Source organism: Danio aesculapii, chromosome 2 (genome assembly GCF_903798145.1).
Source record: "Danio aesculapii chromosome 2, fDanAes4.1, whole genome shotgun sequence".
Taxonomy (NCBI): Eukaryota; Metazoa; Chordata; class Actinopteri; order Cypriniformes; family Danionidae; genus Danio; species Danio aesculapii.
Genome location: NC_079436.1, coordinates 19,823,651 through 19,848,212, shown reverse-complemented (window position 1 = coordinate 19,848,212; position 24,562 = coordinate 19,823,651). Strand labels below are relative to the sequence as shown.

Sequence of the window (24,562 nt, the reverse complement as noted above, 5' to 3'; positions counted from 1 at the left end):
GTAATAATTATAGTATTAATAATGTTTTTAGTCATCATGTTAATGCTCATGGTAAAACAGACATATATTCCCCTTATTAATTATTTTAAAGTGATAGTTTAAAATAAGAAGGTACTCACTATTTACTCACCCTCATGGTTTTCCAAACCTCCAAAGCTGAAAACCTGTAACCACTGACTTCCATAGTAGGAATACTTATAGTATATGTTAGTTATACATAGTTTTTTTTTTTTTTAAATAGCTCTTATGTCCAGTGTTGTGTTCATATTTATGATTAATTTATGTAGCACCGTTGTCCTGCGAGACACACCATTTGTTCCTCTGTATATCCACACATGTAGCAGAATGACAATAAAGCTCGACTTGACCTGACTTGAAAAACCAATACTATGGAAGTCAATGGTTACAGGTTTTCATCGATTCATCAGAATAAAGAATCCCATAAAGGTTTTTGAACTAGTAGAGTGTGAGTAAATCATGTCAGAGTTTAAATTTTTGGGTGAACTATCTCTTTAAGTAAAACATGTATATTCTTTTATAGTTAAAATGTCTTCATTTATTTATTCATTTATGTATTTATTTTAATCTCATCTGTAGTTGCGAGCTAGACTTTCCCTCACATCCCCGGAACAGTTTCCTTCCGTTCCTCTCAAAGACCACTTCTTCTCCCAGAGCACACCTGTTGGGCTGGATTATCTGGGCTGGGCTCATCGTGCATCCTTTTCTGGTAAGGCACATTAGCTTTTAAAACCCCACTATACATCGCACCACCACCTTTTATTATGGCACAAAGTAGATTGATGCATTAAATTTTTTCTTTTAAATCTGTGTGAGCTTAAGCGTCCTCCAGGGGGCAATGCTTTCCTTGGTTCAGCAGCCTTGATAAGCCTCTGCCAGTTATTTATAGCTCTGTTTGTGACAATAGGAGCTCAGATACTCACAGATGTCTTTGATGTAAATTTATCGTTTTTCATCATCAAACCCCAACACTTTTGCTTTGATATACCTGTATGTAAACCTGAGGAGGTTTGCGCTCAGCTGTAGCCGCAAACAAACTGTTCACTTGTGATGAGCGATGAATTCCACCTACAACGTGCGATGTCTTAAGAAGAAGCTTTATTCAGTGTTGTGTTCACGTAGCTGGAGCACAGAGGCGATCTTTGTGTGCTAATGCATGGAGCGTGGAGCTCAGAGGCCCCCAGTGCTGATCCTCTCTCTTTCTGCCAAACAATCCTGCTGATTATTTCTCACCCACTCACTGGCGCCAGGCCTTCTCTCACTCACTCACTCACTCTCTCGGCATTAAGGTAGACCTGGCACGGCTCTACAGTATAACCTCCACCCTTACAGACACTCACATACGTACACTGTCAAAAGAGAGACTTTCTTTTAGGAAGCTTCTCAATAGAAGAGTAGCTTTTGATTGGATGCTACTGTTAAGTAGGGATCGGCTGACCTTGAGTTTGACTGCTGTTATGAGCATTGTATTTGTATGAAAAACACAAAACCTTGACTGAATCTGAGATGGTTATACAGATATTTCATAAAGATAATGTAATATTCAGCATCTAAAATTTGAAGGGATTTTTTGTTGTGGTTTTGTTATATGCTAGTCTCAGAAATTACTAGTCTTTAACAAGTTATTACTTAGCCTCTCACAGTACATCACTATTCCCTCACAGCACATCACTAGTCTCTCAGAGGACATCACTATTCTCTCACAGGAGATCTTGATCTGCTTTTCTTCTGTCTTTTCCACAGTTCACTGACTGTAGTAGATTTATTAGCTAAAATTTGTCGCCAGTTATTTTTCAGAGATTTTCAATCAGGTTTAGATCGGGACTTTGGGCTGCCATTTTATTATTTCAATGTTTTCAGGTTGAAGGAACAGCTTTTTCCATTTTCGCTGAGTAACAGGGCTCGCTGTGCTCCATAAAAATTGCAATTGTAGAATCCTGAAAGAGGCGACGCAGTGGCGCAGTGGGTAGTGCTGTTGCCTCACAGCAAGAAGGTCACTGGTTCGAGCCTCGGCTGGGTTAGTTGGCATTTCTGTGTGGAGTTTCCATGTTCTCCCCATGTTGGCATGGGTTTCCTCCGGGTGCTCCGGTTTCCTGACATGTGGTATATAGGTGAATTGGGTAAGCTAATTGTCTGTAGTGTATGAGTGTGTATGGGTGTTTCCCAGTAATGGGTTGCAGCTGGAAGGGCATCCGCTGCATAAAACATATGCTGGATAAGTTGGCGGTTTGTTTCGCTGTGGCGACCCCAGATTAATAAAGCGACTAAGCTGAAAAGAAAATGAATGAATAATCCTAAAGGAGCTTCTGATTCTTTATTCTGCCATGTTGCATTCAACTCTTCCTCACCATGACACTTCACCTCCACCTTTCACTCCCTTTTTAATACATTTTGGGTTCGGGATTTTCCCAGTTTGATGAAGAACATTATGTTTCCTGTTGCGCCCACATAAATTAAACTTACTTTCATCACTAAAGTGAACTTTGGACCAGTTCTCTGTCCACACAACATGCTCCTCAGCAAAGACTATAGTCTAGTCTTTGGACACTTTCTACACAGATCCATCCTCTGTTCAGTTCTGAGCTGCAGATAATTTTCAACTGCAGCGAACATCCTTTAGTGACATTGTTAAGGTGCAGTATTCTAGAAATCACAGGTTTTGAACTCTTGTTGTGGCTGAAAAATTCATCTAGAGTGCTCAGCATAATTGAGTACACCCCATTTTGAAATGGATATTTGTATCCATTTTTCAGTGAATATAGGCCATGTATTTTGGTGCATTTAAACAAAACAGATTTATTAAACAGATATATTTATTGAAATAATATGTTAGTCAATAAACATATTTAGAAATGGAAAGATAAAGATTAAATTCAAGCAAAATATTGCAAAAAAATAAATAAATACAACTTCCAAAATTTCAACTAAATTTTTCAATTTTTTGCTTCTCTTGATTTTTCCTCTTTTTTTAAATTTGTGTTTTATATTTTTCTATAACATAAATTTGGGTCTACTACTTTTTTGGACCGTTATCGTAAGTTATTTTGTTAGATTAGCTCCAGATTTGGCTTCAGTAGTGACTAAACCAATATATATGCACAAATATAGTATTGTAAAGCTTCCTATTAAAAATATGAATTAAAAAAAATAGATCTGTGAGGGGTGTACTCATATATGCTGAGCATTATACTTGTTTGTTCTTCATCTGTATAACCTGCTGTCGGAGAGTTGCAGTCACTTTAGAACGACTCAGGGTCACAAGTCAAGTCAGTGAAAACTGGGAATTTTGCTTCAGTAAAACAGAGCTTGTCAGATAATTAAAGGTGCATATACTACATTAGTGAAGTTGTTCTGTGATATCTACATAATATGTATGTGCCTTAGGTAAGCAAAAAAAATCTCCATAAATAGTTTTATATGGTCGTTTATTACTTAATACAAAAAATGCCCCAGAATCAAAAGCTCTCTACTGACCATATTTGGAACAGTCATGAATATTAATAAGCATGATATACGCTGAAATAAACATGTACAAAATAATCATACTTCATTTGTCAAAAAGTTTTTTACCAAACATACCTAGTTATTTTTTTAATTTTATTTAAGTGGTGAAGGTTTATTTTACCTACATGGAGTGAGTGTTAGAGTAACCTATTTTACCTATTTAGCTGTGTTGTCAATAATATAGGTTAAATTATAAATAAACTCAACCAAAAGACTTTAAAAGAAATGCAAATGAACACACAGGTAGGAATTAATATCATCCTCTGCATGAACAGACAACGTTTAATAAAGTGTATTGCTGTTTTTCACTTCAGAAAAATTTCAATAAGAGCTGAGACCGTTATTAAATTGTGCATTTTATACTAAGTGCACATTTACACTTAGCAGTTTATGTGTTTGTTGATTCATCACAAACATACACAGCTAATTAAACAATAAACACAATAAATTAGTAAACAATGCAATTATGTATACCTTATGCCTCTTCAAGGTGGAGCTGAATAAATGTATAATTTGAATATCCCGAATATTGAGTTGCATAGCAAAGCATGAAAATTGGTGCGGCTGGCTTTTCGCTGCATCTATCCTTTTCAAAATAAAAGTCCCATGTACATAGCAATTTCACCTGGGGCGTGCATTTTTATGGGCCTGTGTTCAACATTTCAGTGGTTGCTGCACTTTTGATGATGCGGTTGCTCATCCGGATGACAGAGAATGTGACCTAAAGTAGCTGCATGCAAATGCTGAGGGCATATATCCTTGTGAACATCCCAACAGTCTGTAATGAGTTCTGTTTATTTTTCACTGGGCTTTTACACTCGTGTAATTTACATGAGAATGAGGAAGCAATGATGTTTGAGGCTTATGTTATTTTCCTTAATGACATTTTTGACAGCTACCAGATTAACACAATTGAATGAAAGGAATCTAAAGTAGTGTACAATAATGTAATAATGTGCTTTAAATGTGTGAATATAACTCATGAAGTATGTGTACACAACTACTCTTTTAATCCTGTTCGAATAGCTTTAAACGGACTAAGCAGTGACCCCGAAGTGGCAACATTGATCTCTAATATTGATTCTTTTGTAAAAATCTCATCTGAACTAAGACTTCTTGGTCATTTGTGTTTTACTGTTGTTCAGTTTTATTTATGTAAAACATTCCTCCCACTATTAAAGCCATGACATGCTTTGTGTGTTTTGCAAGGCCTCTGAAAGCACTGCCTTATGAAATATGGATTCCTATGAGGAGAAAGACACAATGACCTCATTTTGCCCCTTGCTGACATCATGCCCACTCTACAACCTTTCTTTACACCACATGACAAGCCAAAGGGGCATTTCTTTTTCGGTTATGCTCATCTAGATCTTGAATCTTTACTTGTTTTTTAGTTCAGGAGAGAAACTAACTCTGATACATGCTGCTCTCCACAGAAACGAACCTCAGCGCACCAGAAAAAGAGGCACATGGACAGGTCACACCTCTCGGTGAGTTTACTTTCTCAGTTTAATCTTGAAACACAATATGAACTTGTACTTGTAAGTAATACGGTACCATGGTGTAATACGGTACCATTATGAATACTTTTTATTATGGCTTAACTTGTGGCTTAATTTGTATGTATGATTTAAACCAGAGAGAATATACAGTGCTCAGCATATATGAGTACACCCCTCACAAATCTATTTTTTTAAATTCATATTTTTAATAGGAAGCTTTACAATATTATATTTGTCCACATACATTAGATTAGTCAGTACTGAAGCTTATCTAACAACATAACTTATGATAATGGTCCAAAACCTAGTACACCCAAATGTATATGTTATAGAAAAATATTACATACAAATAAAAAAAGAGGAAAAATCAAGAAAAGCAAAAAAAAAAAAAAAGATAAATTTTGTTGAAATTTAGTAGGTTTTAATTGTTTTTTTTCTCAATATTTTGCTTTTTTTGCTTATTTTAATTGTATTATCTTTCAATTTCTAAATATGTTTGGTGACTAAAATATTATTTTAATAAATATATCTGTTTAATAAATCTGTTGTTTAAATGCACCAAAATACGTTGCCTATATTCACTAAGAAATGGATACAAATATTCCTTTTCAAAATGAGGTGTACTCAATTATGCTGAGCACTGTATATAGTATATACAGAGAGAGCGAGAGAGAGACAGAGAGGGAGAGAGACAGAGAGAGAGAGAGAGAGAGAGAGTACTTTACTGTAGGAGAAAAATAAGCATACACTTGCATTGTTGTTATTGTTTGTATAGAAATAAAAACAGCAACTATTATTATTTATTTTTATTATTTTATTGTTATAATACTAACAATAATAATAAAATACTAACAACAATAATAGTCATAACATTATTATTAACATCATTAGTAGAAGTAGTAGTATAAAATAGTATATGTGTGTGTGTGTGTGTGCGTGTGTGTGCGTGTGTGTGTGTATGTATATATATATATATATATATATATATATATATATATATATATATATATATATATATATATATATATATATTTATATATATATATATATATATATATATATATATATATATATATATATATATATATATATATATATATATATATATATATATATATATATATATATATATTTATACAAGTTAAACAGAAATTGGGGAAAAATAAACAGGGGGGCTAATAGTTCAACTGTGTGTGTGTATATATATATATATATAATTTCCCCAATGTTACTTTCTAAAACTCTTTTTCCCCAAACTTTCCCCGGCCCCCCCTCTGGCCCCCTGGGGGTCCCCAGACACTAGCTTAAAATCCCCTGATCTAAACCAGCACCGGGTCAGATTTATTGAATACAGGAATGTGAGGAATGTTCCCCTGAGTTTTATCTTTGCCCTGCCTCCAGCTCCCATGTTATGTAAAGGGTAGTCACAGCTGCAAGGGTTCAAACAAGTCAAAATTCTCAAGTTTGAGTCTGATGAGAAAGGCTTGACGGAAACCGCATTCCTTTCTATTCATAGTCCAAATATTCAGTCCATTTCCATGGAAATCACATCCTTTGGTGTTTGATCAGCACAAACACGCCTCTGCTTTTATTGTGATAAACAGCCCGCATTTTTGGGCTTATCATTAGTGTGATCTCAGCTAATTATGGGTTAAATTCTTAGAAGGTGTTTGCAACTCTCAACATCGCTATAGTGCTCTCTCCAGGCGCTGTCTTTTGGTTTACTAACAGCTCGGCTTTAACAGTGGAGGAGGGCGACTGAAGGGGGGACTGCAGGGGAGGAGGAAGGCGGTCCATTTCAGCGACAGACCCAGTGTTTTGCATTGAGCCATGCGAGTGGTTGAGTCCTCCTCCCCTTGGAGGATCCCCGGTGATGCCAGGCTGTGACTGTATGCGTGTGCGCGCTTGAGAGAGAGAGAGCGAGAGAGAGGAGGCTGATTGTGTGTCTGGGCGTTTGTGTTGAGCCGTGAGCTCTTTGAGACTGTGCATCCAAGAGTGAAAGTAAAAGGAATGAGCGAGGAGGGCTGAGGCTGCGTCACACACTCGAGGCTCGGAGAAGTGCTTAGGACTCATCACCTGCTGAACGAAGCGGCGCCACCCTTCTCCCTCTGGCTGTGCGTCCACATGCGCACCCAGCACAGTGCCGGTGAGGTGGGCGTCCCGCTGGCAGGAGGAGGCTGCAGTGGTGGCAGCTCAGAGCAGTTGCCTGGCTCCGACTCGGACTGTAGCCCCGCTCTGGGACTGACCGGAGGGGTTCGAGCGATACGAGGGGTCATGTCCCATTACTGGAGCCTAGAGAGCCTGCACTCCACCAACGGTAAGAGTCCCTCACCTTTGGACCTCGGGTGTCATCAGGACGCTTTGAGCTTGACGTCAGTTGACTCTCATGCGGCGGGTGACATCCTGACTCTGTGTGGTGTTTTGTGACAGCTCTTGTTCATTGTGCTGCAGTCTTTCGGTCAATGTGATGGCATTGTCTCCAGCCCTTGATGGGCGAACGGAGGTAGCTGAAAGAGCCACTGTCTCTATGCAAATGTAAACACATCTTGTCAAAGCAACAGGAGCAACTGCTTTCCAATGCTGCGCATACTGTAGAAGAGCAACTTGAATTGCTGTGGGTGATTGGGATGAGCTGTTGTTGAATGAAGATGTGCCACTCTTTTTGCCGTCTGCATCCTGCTTAGGTTATTGCATTACTGTCACGGATGTCATCTATTGATCTATGTTGCTGCCGGCTCGTAATTGGTTAAGTGGTAATGTTGTGGAGGGCTCTGTCAAGTGTGTATATTCCAGATATAGATGGATATCCTAAGAATGAAGTGACAGCATTCCCCGCGATCAGCAGTTGCACATACTCCCTTGTAGGATATCAGTGTGCAAAATTAGCATGCGCTGAGCTTTTCCACACCTTGTTATATTAAACAATGTGTCAGTATCACGTCATCGTTCGTGATGGTGTGTGAAGCACAGGCTGAGTTAAAAATATTTGAGGGGAAAACAACACTGCACCCTTTTGCCTCAGTGAGAAGAGCTGCTGTATTGATTATCACAAATTCTTCAGGTTTCCATTCTAAGAATAGTGACTGCGCTGGCACTGCCCTGCACTTCCGTATAGTAAGTCCATGCGAATTGAGCCTGAGATGCCAGTATTTTGGTCTCATTATCTTCTCTCAGGGTTGGCATGGTGACAGACAAGCCAATGACCATCAGCCAAGGTAGCACTGATGTCACAAACGGCCACCGCTACCCATGTCAGCCGCAGTTTGGATGTTTTTCTCATTTTCTGCTTTGTCCTAAGAGAGATGGGATGTGACTTTTCCTCTGATGGAGGGAAATAAATGGTGCACTGTGAGCTGGGGGCAATAGCTACAGACATTTCAAACAGCGCTGTCACCTCGTCACGGTCCGCTGACCTCATTACAGCGCTCAAACGCCATCCGTAGCTGATCGCAGAACAAAAACTGGAGCGACACGTGAGAAATGTTCTGAACTGAAAAGCTCTCATAAGTTCGAGTGTTATGTTAGTAATGGTTGATTAGAGTTGTTTGTGCACAAATCCCAGGCCACTTTCTTGGCATCTCTACACACATAATGAGATGTAGACAGGATACACAGAACTTAAAAGTTGTAAACTGTTCATTCACTAAGCTGAGAGGCTCTCTACTGTGTTGTTGGGAACTGTTTTTTAGAGTAATTGCCGACTGGAAGGTCTACAGTAGGTACTGTAATACTTGAAAAAGCTAAACATTAGCATTTCCGTTCATGTGAGCGACACTTTCTTTGGTGACACAGAATCACACAGATGTCTTTGAGGAGCTTTCAGAACCAGAAAGAGCTTTACAGAGAGTGTTTACATAAAATACACAGATTTGCATATTCACATTTCATCATAACAAATCTACCACAGATCAACTACAAGTGAACATCAACTATATTATTATCACATGGGTAAAATATCATTCTTTGTGGAAACATTTTTTTTGGGGGGGGGGGGGGGGGTTTGGGGTGTCAGAATTACACTTTTTAGTGCATTTCAATTGAAAAAACATCACGATGGATCAGTGGTTAGCACTGTTAGCACAGCAGGAAGGTCACTGGTTCGAGTCCCGGCTCGGCCAGTTGGCATTTCTGTGTGAAGTTTGCATGTTCTTCATGTTGACGTAGGTTTCCTCTGGTTTCCCCCACAGTCCAAAGATATGCAGTACAAGTGAATTGGATGATCTAATTTGACTGTAGTGTATATAAGTGTGTGTGAATGTGAGAGTGCATGGGTGTTTTCCAGTACTGGGTTGCGGCTGGAAGGACATCCACTGGACATCCATCAGCTGGAATAAAAATAGCTTTTGCATAGATTGTGATATAGACATTTTTCTTTTTTCTACGAATGCTGACATGCGCAAGAACCACCAAAATTAATTACAACAACCTAGACCGCACAGAACCTGAAAGGTACACTTTTAAAACGTAAGCCAGAATAGTTGGTGGTTCATCCACTGTGGCGACCCTTGTATATAAGAGATTAAGCCGAAGGAAAATGAATGAATGAATGAATGAATGAATAAAGGAATGAATCGGGGGGGAAAAAGTCTTCCACCAGCACCAGACCTAAATTAGCTTTGTTGACCAGTAAAAACTTGACCCTTTGGTTTGTTTATATGACAATGTATAATTTTAAATGTTTTATTATTAATTAATTTATTCATTTTTCTTTAACTTAGTCCCTTTATTCCCTTTAGTCTGTTAGTCGGGTCTTGAACTAGTGACCTTCTTGCTGTGAGGCGACAGTGCTAACCACTGTGCCACTGTGCCGCCCATGTTTTATTATAATGTTACAACATTAGTTTTTGTTTTGTTGTTATATTGCAACTTAATCTTTTAAAAATATGTTTTTAAACACTTATGTTTAGACGTTTATTTAGACATTTATACCACATGCTGTTGTAGATGACTCTGCAAATATACACCTGTGACCTCATTACATCAGTTTTGGTACACGCCGCTGTGTATGTTGCTGTGTCTGTGTGGCTCAGCGACCACTTTGAACCAAATTCCAAATGCAGTCTAATTCTATTTTCAAGCTAAATATTTGGTGAAAATATATAGTTTAGCTTTATTTTTTTGCTCAGAAATGTCTACTGGTGACAAGTTATATAAACAAAGTAATCAAAAATGTGTTGAAGAAAAGCAAGTAATGCATCAGTCCTTCAAGGGATAGTTCATAAAACAAAATGATAATTAACTCACTATTTATTTACCCTCTTGCAGGCTGTCAGTGGTTAGAAGGTTTTAATTTTCTTCAAAACATATTAGCTTTTCTTCAAAATAGGCCTTAATCTCCTAAACTCTGGGACCCGGTACTAAGTCTGTGATGTCATTTACTTCTGGATTCTTTAAATTTTAATGGTCTGTTCTGGCCCATTACTCCCATAAGTGATTCTGTTCTCTTATCAGTTGGAATAGAATAACTTTTGCATAGATTATAATTTAGACATTTTTCTTTTTTTCCTATGATTACTGACATGTGCAGGAACCTCCAAAATTTATTACAACAACCTAGACCACACAGAACCTGAAAGGTACACTTTCAAACTTAAGTTTACAAAAAAAAGCTCTTTATTATAACACAGACAACATATACAATTTTTCAAATCACTTTGCACAGTGTTTGATGAAAATACAAAGGGTTTTCTTTAAAATGATACCAAACTTTTGTATTTACACCTTTGCATGTGGATTTGGGAAGCTTTTAAATTTGCGTAGACAAAATCCAAGCAGAAACCCCAAAACAGCACATGACTTTAAGAGGTTATCAGGCATTTAAATCATTAATCTCAATTATTAGACATTTAATGGGTAGCACATTAATTGTGACAGGCCTAATTAGCACATTTGAGTGATCTATAAGATCATGTCACACTGAAGACAGAAGTAATGATGCTGAAAATTCTGATTTGCTATCTTAAATATAAAAATGCTTATTTTTTTGTTCATTTTACATAGCAGATGCAATTTACAAATAACAACAATATGAGGATATTTGCTATGTTTACAGATTTACTATCACTAAATTATTTTAAACGTCATCTTACTGACTCCTAGCTTTTAAACAGTAGTATATTTATCACAACTTGCATGCTTGATGCATGCACTCTGACACATTTAGCAACATGAAGGGATTTTTTCCTTTGTATTTACATACTATGCAGTACACAGAGGGCATCTTGCAGTGGAAACAGTCTCACAGGATGTCTCACCACTACCCATCATGATATCACGCTTCTGCAAAAGCCTCTTGTCTTCTGCTTTCTATTTGTTTGAAATGCACGACCACTTCTCGCTTGTCTCAGAGCCAGAAATAGCGTCTCAGTTCTTCTCAAAAGCACTTTCATTAAAGTCTTGAGTTTCCACACAGGAAGACGAGCAGATGTGTCCGTTTTCTCCCTGCGGGATGTTTTGTCTTGATTGCGAAATCTCGTGAGCGTCCAGTGCGAGTCGGGTCAAGCGATCGAGAACCAGTCTGAAGTTAATTTCTATATGAACACTTGTAGCTTAATCCTCATAAATGACCATTCTTCCCTATGAAACTGAATGACATGCTATTCAGTGTTTAATTCAGCCAAATGTATTACACTGTAAGCTACGCCTTTGCTTTTCATAATCCAACAATTGCTCTGCTAATCCGTTTAACATGCAGACTAAACGGGGGGTCTGTAGGCCCTCAGGCACTATCACAACTGATGGCAGTAAGACAGATGGTGTTTCATTCACACCTTTTTATATTAACCACAGCCGCACTGCTTTACTGTGTTCTAGTGTGCTACAGGCATCAAATTATCTCTCTCTGTTAGATGTGAAGGAATGACTGAGTGTTAAGTCTGTAAATAGTTATTCAAATTCGGCATCTCTACAAGTTTGCACCCGCTACTCTTAAAATTAAAGGATGTTTCAAAAGCAGAAAAGAGAATCACTTTACCTTTTATTGAGTTTGGTTGTTTGGCTCTTTAAAAAAAGCTATTAGTAATTATTGGTACTTGTCATAACAATGATTATTATAAATGCTGGCTATATTCATTGTTTTGAGCAACTCACATAAAAAAGATCTCAAATTAGGCGACTTGTTAAAATAAGAAATTGCATGATTAAATAGGTGAAAATGTGTTAAAGAATTCAAGCCTCGACCTTGAGACCTTGACATATCATAGTGACTTTACAGTGGGTTCTTCTCATTTGAGACAGTTAGCATCCACCCTAGCAACTATAATGCAACACAAAAATACATACACTGAACCATCTTAGCGACTATATAGCAAACGTCAACAGCACCTTGGTAACTGCAATGCAGCTTAGAAAAACACATTTCTGAAAAACACCCTTGCGACTCCATTACAACAAGGACCTTTAATATATTACCAATAATTTGGGGATGCAATGCAGTGCTTCCCACTCAGAGTAGACTTTTTTTTTTTACTGCAGGTGCAAATTAAACAGAACCGATGACACAATTTTATGGACAGAATTTTGGGCCAGAGTGGGTCTGGGTTGGGGACCATAAGATTTCATCTCTGTTATTTGCAGTTGATGTTGTTCTGTTGGCTTCATCGGACATGAACCTTCAGCATGCACTGGCGCGGTTTGCTGCTGAGCGTGTTGCGGCTTGGATGAGAATCAGCACCTCCAAGTCTAAGGTCATGATGCTCCACCGGAAAAAGGTGGTTTGCCATCCCCAGGTTGGAGGAAAGTCCTTAACCGAGGTGGAGGAGTTTAAGTATCTTGGGGTTTGGGAAGGATGGAACGTGAGATGGACCGGCAGATTGGTGCAGTGGCAGCAGTAATGTGGTCAATGTACTGGTCCGTTGTGGTAAAGAAGGAGCTGAGCCGGAAGGCAAAGCTCTCGATTTACCTGTCAATCTATGTTCCTACTCTCACCTATGTTCATGAGCTTTGGGTCATGACCGAAGGGACAAGACCTCAGATACAAAATGAGTTTCAGCCGAAATGAGTTTCCTTCCCAGGGTGGCAGGGCGCACCCTTATAGATCTATCTGTCACCCATAAGGAGCTCGGAGTAGAGCCTCTGCTCCTCCGCATTGAGCGAAGCCAGCTGAGGTGGCTCGGGAATCTATTTCACCTACCTAGGGAGGTGTTCCAGGCATGTCCCACTGGGAGGAGGCCTCAGGGAAGAGACATGCTGGAAGGGCCTATGTCTCTTGGCTGGCCTGGAAACACCTCGGGATCCCCCTGGAGGAGCTGGAGGAAATGTCTTGGGAGAGGGAAGTCTGGGGTTCTCTCCTGAGTCTGCTGCCCCCCACAACCTGGCCCCGGATAAGTGTAAGAAAATGAAATGAAAACAAAATGCAGGTACAAATAGCACAACAGCAATGATTTGAGGTGGTTAAAACTTGAGGTGCACAGGGAACATAAGCAGCAGGTAAAACTCTCTTGGCTATATAAAAATCATTCAAAAAAGGCGGCTCTCAAATAAAAAGCATTTGGAGTGATCAAGGCCTAAAGCTGTTGTCTGTTTTATAAAATGTGTGTTTAAGTAGCTTGATAAGAATGTTTGATGTGTGACATTCAAGTATCACTAAGTGACCGTGCGCTTAGCTCAGACCTTATTTCACTCTGAATTATAAACCTTAAATATCTTAAAATCTTAAAGGAGCACACAATGACTTCTGACATCATTCCTGCATCACTCAATTACAGAATATAAAAGAGTTTTGCCTGTGGAATCTGACTGTACCTGCTCTAGATCAGTTTAGAGTCATCACTATTACTTTATCCAGTGTTTGTTTGCCATCAGCACTGTGACTCAGTTGCTGCGCTGTTTGAGGTATTTTGCTCAGCCTGTGGGTGAAATGGCACTGCAGTGTAAAGCTTCATCCACATTCACAATGAACTGAGGCCCACACGGACACACTGCACCGCAGCACCAACCAGAGGAATTCACACCATTGTGTAAACGCCTCAGCTTCACTCTCAAACAGATCACACTTTGTTAATTCACACAGCTCAAACTCGGCTTTTTATGGCTGCATTCTCCAATTTTCTAATCAGACTAATTCTGAAAACTGTAGCCTATTTGGTGCCTTGCTTTTCATTTCGCTGCGGTCAGGATGTCACTTTTCTACCCTAATTCCATTCACAGCCGCTGCATAGAGGGGAGGCATTATCACTACTGTGAAATCGTTGTGGCATATTTTCATTTTCTGTGAGTTCGCGGAGGGATCCCAGACACTCATCCCTCTGTTTGGGTCATTTAATAAACTTTGATCCTGTTTTCAGGGTTAGTAATAATCTGCAGTCTGCACAGATTACTGTTCCAGACTTGTGTGGCATTGACATCAGACTGCACTCACAAAGTTAAAAGAGAGTAAAAGCTTTTCTTTTGTTGGCCTAAATGGTGGGAAAAGAGTGTAAAAAAAATCAAATGCAAAAGGAAATGGAAAAAAAACGGACTGCACAGAGCATTGGAAATGATGTATACTGTAATTCATATGGCCCTGTTGTTCATATATGTTGTTCATATGGCCCTGTCTATTTATATTGTGCTGGTAGTGTTGTTTGATGAAGACTGAGGGTATGTTTACATGATAACAGCTTTCTAAACATTCTAAATTTACTTCACATTTATAAATATGAATTGACTAGAGATAGCTGTCAACAGGATCTCATTCATGCTGGTGACCATTTTTGAGAAGCTGGGGACTCTTTTTAGTTCAGTGGACAAAATATCATTGAAATAATTATGGTTGAGTAAATATTTTCCTGGTATACTAATAATAGTCATTCATATTAAACGATTAGTCAACTAATCAAATGTTTATTAACTCTTTCCCTGCCAAGTTCTTTACGGTAATCCGTGATTTAGGTGTATCAGGAGTAGGTGTGGATCAGATTGCATTTAAAAATGAAGAGTTACATTTTACAAATTTTCTTTGCCTTAATCCTTTCATTATCAGGGCTTGCCACAGTGAAAGGGTCTGCCCCTGTTGATCTGGACAGAGTTGTATAGCCACGTGTATGTGTTTTACACACGTAAATGTACGCGCACATTAGGGGTTGAATGAGTTTAGATTTTTGGAAGTCTGCTTTTATGTTATTAAATTTGAGTCAACCTCGACTAGTCACTGGTGATGTCTTTAGATAAAAACAAGCAGTGGTGTAAAGTAACAAATTACAAATACTCAAACTACTGTAATTGAGTAGTTTTTCTCAGTAATTTACTAAGTAGTTTTTAAAAATGTGTACTTTTACTTTCCCTTGAGTACAGTTTTAGTGTTGAATCGGTACTACTGCTTTACTTTTTCTTGTCTATGGGGATTAGAAAAATCAATCCTGTGATTCCTGTCCAATCAAATCGCACGTAAAAGGTAAATCGCCTTATAATGAACTACCTCAGGACATGGGCGATTTATAATTGCAGCAAACTGTTTGGAAGCATTAAAAGTGTCCAAGAAGATGTCCAAAATCTTTCCACACATTGACCCAGAGACTGTTTAGATGCATGTCACCGATGAGAAGATGATGGATGTTTACTGTGTGATGACCGAAATGGCCTTAAATACCCAGCAGGCACAAGACGTCAACATGACACCAGATTGTTTGGAAATGAAAATCGGGTTGACGTCAGAACCCAACGTCAGGCAGACGTCAATGTCCAACGTCCAACCTTAAATCAACCAAAATCAATGTCTAATGATGTTACAATTGATGTTGTGTGGACGTTACCACTACGAAGTCTATCAGATGTTGGATTTTGGTTGCCATTCCTAATGAATTAATGTCAGTATTTGACATCAATATGACGTTGGTTTAAGATGTTGGCTTGATGTTGGATTTTGGCCATTTTCTAACACAACCTAAAATCAACCAAATATCAACATCATTTGACGTCGTTATTGGACATCAAAATAACGTTGTTCTAAGATGTTGGCTAGACTTGAATTTTGGTCACATGGTATCATAAGCTAAATCTAACCTAATATTAACATCTTACGATGTTGTGTGCCTGCTGGGCAATCACTAAATGCACTACAGAATGTTACGTTTACACACACATCTACATGTAAATGCATCAGCTTTTTACAGTGTAATACTCACTACTCTTGAGTACTTTTGAAATGTCTTTTTATTCATACTTTGAGTAATAGTTACAACAAATACTTTTACTCTACTTGCACTACATTTTTAGGCAAGTAATGCTACTTTTATTTGAGTATGATTTTTAGTACTCTTTCCACCACTGAAAACAAGATGCAAATGTTTTGCAACGACAAAATTTGTGATTTATTTGCAGGAAATATATACACATGCTGTTTGACAACACATTATAAAAACAATGCAACATTACCAATGGCTAATTTTAATGCAAAACAAATGCATTGTCAACACATTGATTACTGCAGGTTCTAGTAAAAATGTAACAGATATTTCAGTGCAGAAGTAATGCATACGTTGCGGTTCATGTGAAGTTATTTCATAACAACATAATGCATGAAGACAAGAGCTATAACGTTCTGCTCAGACGCATATTTTTTTCACAGCAGAGCATTAAAGTCGACTAGACGGTGCAACCCATAGCACACATTCACAAACATACAAGCAAACCCATTTCGATTAAATCAACTAAATTCAAGTGCTCTTGCTTTAAGTGCAAGGTGTTTTGAAATTGCTCGATTAGTTCATTATTTTTTTCTTTGGTTGAAAGTATATTTAAATGGAACTCATTAAAGAGCTCAATCCATGTACATCTGCAAATATTTACTTCCTAATGAAATGAAAAATGTATGATAATCTTGTATAAATTAGCAGTTGATCAGTTGTACAGCAATATAATTTTTGTGGACAAAACACTAAGAGACAAAACCAGATGAAGACTCTCATGTTCACCTCAGTTCTCTGTTTACTGTCTGAGCACTTTACCCAGAATTCCTCACCCCTCGCCGCTCCGCCTGGAGTCCATCAAACTCTCCTGGCAGCTTAAGTGCTTGTCAGTAATCTTGCCATAGACCTTTTGAGCTTAAAGTTGGGAATATCATGCAGCATTAATTTGTCAGTAAACGGCGTGTGGCTGTTTTTAATGAGCAGAGCTTATCATTTTGCTGAAGTCTGCTCTCAGACCGGCACCAGCGGGACTGACTGCCTGCCTGCCTGAGCTGTGCAAGGCACCGGCTGCTCCTTTATAGACCTAACATGGGTTATGATGACTGTACCGTTTTGTTATACTAACCAAAATAAGTGTGAGCATGTTTATTGTGGCTGATATACAGGATGTTAATTTCTGCTTTAAATATACTTCTTTTAGAAATGTGGGGTTGGTAATATATTTGTAGTATTCAACTTCATTTATTTGATCTAGACTGTAAGTATTGTGAAATATTACAATTAATCAAGTGCTCATGAAGACTTCAGGTATGAATTGGACATTTTGTTTCTGACATCCATTGTAAGCAATAGATTGCGACAGATCTGACCAATAAGAGTAGAAAAGGCACAGGGACATAAAAAAAGACATATAGCAATGCAAATTATAAGAATATAATCATTTTTTATGTAAGATGGATGTACACTGACCCTGGAGGTGTCCAGAACAAAAAATTGTAAACTCTAAATTGGTCATAAACTGAAAAATATATATGTACTTATCTTATCTACTTATCTTTGGACATGTTGTTGTGCTATAAAAACATCCTTTAAGTTTAGAACATTTTTGCTGGTCTAAAACACAGTTATATTAAAGCCAATCTGCCAAAAAGACAGATAATAACAATAGTGTCTAAAGATCAACACCTGCTTCTACATCATTGTCTGTTTGGCTCCATTCACTGATACAATGGGAGCCAAACACAGGTCAATGCAGAAACCAAACAATATAGATGTTGTACAGTGCTAGGTTGTGCAACAGTCTGTGTATTGCCTTATTTTTGATACCAACATTAGGAAAGAGTGGATTCACTTTATTAAGAACTTGGTCCTTTATTCACTATTTCCCTTCAAATTCATTTGAAAACCATGCAACAATAGTAATAATCATCATAATGATGAAATATACAAACATGTAAAATGTTTATCCAATCATAGCAATTGGCGTTTACGTCAAAGTGTACAATCTGACATTCAGGGTTGCCAAGTGTGTGGTTTTCCACACAGAATTGGGCTACATTTAACTGCTGTGAGTTTTTAATCAAAAAATGTTGTTCTACTACTAATAAAACTGTGCTTGGATGATGAAATGGAGTAAGCGCACTTTAGTGAGGTGCAGGGTCTCTTGAGGAGAGACTGCATGTGCGTCTGTTTCAGTTTCCATAGTAACAGATTGTCAGCACTCTCCAGGATTGTTGCTAAATAATAACTATATAGTCTCTTTAATTCACAGCGGAAAATTGATTTACAGTTTAATTAGGAATATCTGCATTGGCCGCATATATAAATTTGTAATTGTCATGAGACAATCATGAGAGAGCCGATGCTAGCTGTGCAATCTTCATAATTATTAATATACAGTTATTTTCAAATAAGAAACCATGTAAAATGAATGCAGTGATGTAAAATGTGTATTTTACAAATTGGAGATTGCCTATTTTGAGCTTGTTTTGATTGGCCATTGGGCAAGTTTTGTTGCGATGACCTGGCGACCCTGCTGACATACCTATTTAAACAATCTGTTATGGTAGGGAGCTTAAAATAGGACCAGAAAGTAGCCTATTAATTCTAAATTAGTATTATTAGTGAACATTAGAGACCAGTAGAAAAACAATAAAGGCAGTTTAAGATCCCTGTAAAATGTTAATATTAAGTGGCTAATCCAATTAGTTTCCACAATCAAATAATAAGACCAACTAACCAGTAATGCTACAAGGCTCTTATTTTTCGAATATGTGGTCCACGACTGACACATATATTTTGTCAGCTGATGGTTTTGGCGTGGACTGAATGTAATTGTCTTTGACTGGATGTGACGTGGAGATTCCTCACAGGGCCGCCTGTCTCTTCTCTGATACCCAGGGAATGTCAGCCTTTACTGGGCTGAATGTTTCTCAGTCAGGATCTTATCTGTGACTCACACGCTATCGCTCTTTAGTCAGAGACTCTTAGCATAACTCTTCATGATGAGCGCTTATCTGCAGCTAACTGATTAGATTACTTCATTTTTCTCTCTTTAAATATAGCCTCTGTCCGTTCAAACACAAGTTTCATTAATTCAGTGATTACCGTAACTAATATACACTCTTCTGTAAGTTTGAGGTTGGCAAGTTTTCTTTTATAATTTTGAAAGTTTTTTTTTCTTTTTTCCCCACCACCTAAAGCTACGTTCATTTAATACTTTCCAAACAGCAATATTATGAGCTACTATTGGAATTTAAAATGACTATTTTTCTTTTACTTTTGAATTTTATTTCATTAGTGTGGTGGAAAAACAGAATTTTTAGCCGTCAGTGTCAGATGATGCTTCAGAAATATTTAGCTGATTTGATGCTCAACAATTTGCTGTTTAATATATTACCTGAAGCAACAGATTTTTTTATGAGGAACAGAAAGTTCATAAGAACTAAAATTGTATTTGAGTAGAAACATTACAGATGTTTTTACTGTCGCTTTGGATCATTTTAATGCACCCTTGCTGAATGAATATATACATTTGACTGACCATAAATTTTGTAATGTTATTATGTATATTTCTTTGATCAAATAAATCAAATAAAGGGTATTGGTGAACATAAGAATTCATCTCTAAACTTTGCAACCAAGGAACCAACAGGGCCTTTTAAAAGGAAGAGACTGATCAATTACATTTACCCATTTATAGATCTAAGAAAAGAAAACAAAAATATAATATATGCGTATGTAGTTTGAAATCACTGGGTAGATTTAACCAAATTTTACATATTTTGCATGTGATCAACTAACTAATGCTATCCAGTATGCAGTCAACTGATCTTTATTATTAATTATTATTTTAGATTTTTAGCTGAGACAGCTTGGGGATTCATACATTCCATCCAGTGGATACGGATGTAAAAAAGAAAACAAAAAACAAACGAAAACACCCAGATATATTAAAATTAGTACCATTTTCTCTTGAAGACACATTTATGACTCTCATAAATGCACTCAGTTCAATTCAATAATTGCTTTATTGCATGACTAATGTTACAAAAGCATTGCCAAAGCATTTATAAATTGCCAAAGCGTTTATAAAGTTGACATTAAAAAGAAAGACTATTTGCTGAGACTGTGGATTAAATATAATTTTTTATAAATATGAAATATAAAAAAAATTTCAGTTTCTTGCACAGACTCATTGTTTCACTTCATAAGTCCTCAGTATATCATCAGGAGCCACTGAAAATATATATTGCTTTGCCTGTATATATATTTACTCTCAATATGTCAGTAGCCATTGACTCGCATTATATAAATTACAGAGGACCACATTTTCAGCTAAAACATTCTTCTTTAATGTTCTACTGCAGAAAATAGCTTGAACCTGCGTATATTAACAGAAAATTGAACTACTCTTTAAATGTGAAATCTCCACAGAGATGCAGACCTGGCTCTACAGCACATCTGCTCCATCTGCTCATGCTTACCTCATATTGTACTGTGTGCAAATATCAGCACATACGTTTTAAAATTAGACACACTGTGCACGCTTAGCAGTTTTTTCCCAGCTTATTTCTTGTCTGTCCGGCTGACCTGTGTGCTGTATGTTGATTTGAGGATTATCCTTGAACCGACAGTGTTGGAAAACAACTCCCATTAAAACCATGAAAGTAGGCTACATGTGCAAATGGACTCTGCGATTCGCCTCGGGGTACTGCAGCTCTTGAGTCTAGCAATATGTGGGCAGTGAACGTAGTGGTTTGTGCGTTTTTCCCATTGTAATGCAGTGGTAATGTGTTTGGTTTATTTAAACAGGGCATCATTACTCCTGGCAGGCTTTGACAGCTCTGGGACGCTTGCTGCTCAGTGCTCTGATCTGAATTTGAATCAGACACATGTTGCTGTTGTAGAGGTGGAGAGCCGTGTGTCTCTCGTTTGTTTCCGATGCTGCAGAACACCTGCATATGCTTGCTCAAAGTTTGGTAAGGGATAATTGATGATAAGCCATTGAATTGTTTAAAAATATTGCACCAAAAAGACATTTTTGGACATTTTTCAGACACAAGACATTTCAAAACATTCATCAGGTTTTTGCTTCTCTGTGTAGAACTAGTTTTTTACACATCTTATGGCTTGATTTTTGACACTGGAAATAACTAAAATCATTCAGTGTAGTGATATGGAACATGCCTTTAGCTACTTTAGCCATGCAGTTATCTGAAAACATACTCCTTGAATGCTCATCAGCCAATCAGAATCAAACATTCAACAGCCCTGTAGTAAAAGTGGTTATTCTAATATCATGTCTTTTACAAGGTCAAGTTTGTTTTTATAAATGGAGACACACTGCACGTCATGTGACAACAACCATCCAATCAGCGTCACCCTTTTATTTAGAATAAACACATTTTGGTAATAACGGTAGACTTATTACCTTAGACAAATGCAGAACAACACCCACTGTTGCACTTTTGAATTTTCTCCATAAATAAAACTGCACCAAATGTCTCATGGAGAGTGCATCTGATGGTTGCTTAGCAATGGCAGATGCGATGAGACTGCAAGGTGAGTGTGTTAAAATTGATGCAGGAATAAATGCATCTCTCGTTTTAAAACCACATAGTTTTTGATGTGAAATGTAAAGAACCCCTAAGTAAGGTTGCTTTGACACCCGTGTCATATAGTTCTATGTATTTGCACTAGAGTTCATTTTCCTGTTTGGAGTGGTTCGTTTGAATACCAAAAAGCACCAAAGCAGACTAAACAAGCATACCAAGACCTGCTTGAAGAGGTGACCTCGATACACTTTCAAACAAACACTGAAGCAGTTCATTTGTGGTTGAGAACATGGTCTGAACTCGAACAGACCCAACTGCAAAAAGTACTGTGCACTTTTGTACTAAACCAGCTGCCAAAGTCAGCTGCACTGTGTATTATGGGATGAGGGCAAATATTTGTTTACAGTGCTTTAGCAACAGCTCCATGATAGTTTGCGGACAAACTTCTAAAGTGACCAGCGATGCACCTTTGTCATTTGCTGTACATTGTATCATTGTTTTCAAGCATTGTTTTCTAGAAATATATAGTTTGTCTGAGCACTAATGTGTATACATAACTATATAATATACAGGGTGGGCCATTTATATGGATACATCTTAATAAAATGGGAATGGTTGGTGATATTAATGTCCTGTTTGTGGCACATTAGTATATGTGAGGGGGCTTGTAAATAACTCATTAAAGAATAAAGTTACATTAAAACCAAGCACACTATTGTTTTTTTCTTGTGAAATTCCCAATAAGTTTATTAAGGTGTATCCATATAAATGGCCCACCCTGTACAATGACCCGGGATAGAGTCAGCGAGCGCAGTCAACTCTCCATACTAACAAGCATTGTGCTGGATTCAAGCATTCAATCGGAATCAAGCATTCAACGGCCCCGTAGTGTAAGTTAGCTGAGGGGTGTTGTGTATAGAAAGGACTTTATTCTGTGAAATGTGTATATTCCATTCAAAGTATGAAGCTGATCCGTCAGTTATTGTCATGTGACTCGCAGTGTGCGTCTGAAAGGCGGGAGCGCATCTCGCCGTTTCGCGCACAATCTGAACACCTCCATTGGAAATAACGAACTTGTACGAACTCTAGAAAAGACACGATATGCGAATGGCCCCTAAAACGCCACCGTCATTTGACAATTGATCTCCATCAGTTGATCTTTTTGCCAGATATGCTATATTCACCCGATTTGGCAAATGGGTTGCGGATCTATTTCTTGACAGTTCGCGGGTCGTTCACTGAGTCTTTTCCCCTTAGCAACAAAACTTTCCAAAGACGTCTGTTTCTTACTCATCTTGCTGCTTGTGTGTTCAATTTTGACGCTCAAGTGACTGAGACGTAAGTGACAGAAAACGGTCATTTGTCAAAATAAAAGATTTTTCATTAAGACTCAGACAATTGGTAAAACGTAAATAATTAATGATTACTTGTGCGACCTGGTACCAATTGATCCATGGCGGCCCGGTGGTTAAGGACCACTGCTTTATAGCACTTATTAAATGGCTGCTTGCCACAAAACATAAAAATTTGACATAAAACATTGTTCTGAGTCATAATAGTTTATTAATTATTTAAATGAATAGCTGACAGAAACAAAAACAGCTGACAGGAGTATATACTAATTTGCGCATTATTCAGTCACAAGATGGTGCCCAACAGTTAAACATGCAAAGCTGACAGAAATTAAACTGGCTAGATAACGCATAGACTAACCTATGTACTATTTATTAACAAGATTGCGCTAATAACGTACCTTGGAATGTCGCGACTTCCCAATCAGAATTCAGTATTACAGATAACCGCGTAATAAGGTGCATCAACATCTCTTTTAGATGTTTTACTTAAAGGTGAAATAAAAACATATTATAACTATAGGGAGGTATAACAGTCTGATCGATCTGGTGCTGTCAGTTGTTCAGAGTAAATGTAGGACACTGTTGAAGTGTCGAAACAGAGTCAGTCATGTGAACATGAGCTGATGAGTTTTTTCTAGAAGGGCCCTTTGGGCGTATAGATCTGCATTGATCACTGTGCCACTCAAAGCCAGTGTCTAAACCAGCTCTTTAAACTCTATTACACTGAGTTCGCCTGCTTTGTGAACTCTAACACACTCTCATGCAAAGTCGGACACGATGGTAAACTTTGTCATGAAGAGCGTGTGATGAATATGGAATAAGATTTTTAGTTATTGATGTATGATTAATGCCTGTGGTCATGGTCATGCTCAAGGACTAAAAGCAGTATTTCGGCCAAACATGAGCATTCTGTCATCATTTATTAAACTTCATAGCTTTTCCAAATCTGTTTGACCACAAAATAAACTTGATTGGTTATTTTTGTTGTTACAGGGATACTAAATGGGGTTTAATGTTGGTTTGGATTATAAAAATGTTCAGTATAACAAGGCTATTTTAGGTTTATTTATTCTATTAACAGGGACGGACTTAACCAATAAGCGAGGTAAGCAGCCGCTTAGGACCCTGGGGAATTGGGGGCCCAGCCCCCAACCAATGCTAAGAAGCCTATATTAATCATATAGCTCTTTTATACATTTTCTATCATATGCTGTAAAATCTATCTATAACCATTAAGATTTTAAAGTTATTACTTCTTTTCAAAACCGAGGGGCATCCCTGAATAATGGAACATTCCTTACATACTGCAAAAGCAAATATTAAAATCTAATTAATCATAAAAAAGGTAATTAACTGTACATATAGTTAGTTTGTGAACTCGGTTAATTGTGAATTTATTGTATTTAATTTTACATTAAGACTATAAAGGTTCCAATTATTTTATATATATATATATATATATATATATATATATATATATATATATATATATATATATATATATATATATATATATATAT

At 37.5% G+C, this 24,562-nt stretch overlaps 1 protein-coding gene across 7 annotated transcripts in view; it reads left to right on the top strand.

The window, feature by feature from the left end:
* arhgef4 (Rho guanine nucleotide exchange factor (GEF) 4) overlaps positions 1-24,562 on the top strand; it is a 153,455-nt gene that overhangs the window by 89,176 nt on the left and 39,717 nt on the right. For 5 of the 7 annotated variants that reach the window (XM_056474299.1, XM_056474320.1, XM_056474292.1 and 2 more), the window contains 2 exons: positions 598-727; positions 4,959-5,012. In XM_056474299.1, the coding sequence (XP_056330274.1) occupies positions 598-727; positions 4,959-5,012 (184 nt within the window). Of the gene's footprint in view, positions 1-597; positions 728-4,958; positions 5,013-6,856; positions 7,342-24,562 lie in introns of those variants that run through there. The other 2 variants (XM_056474328.1, XM_056474337.1) reach the window with 2 other exon arrangements.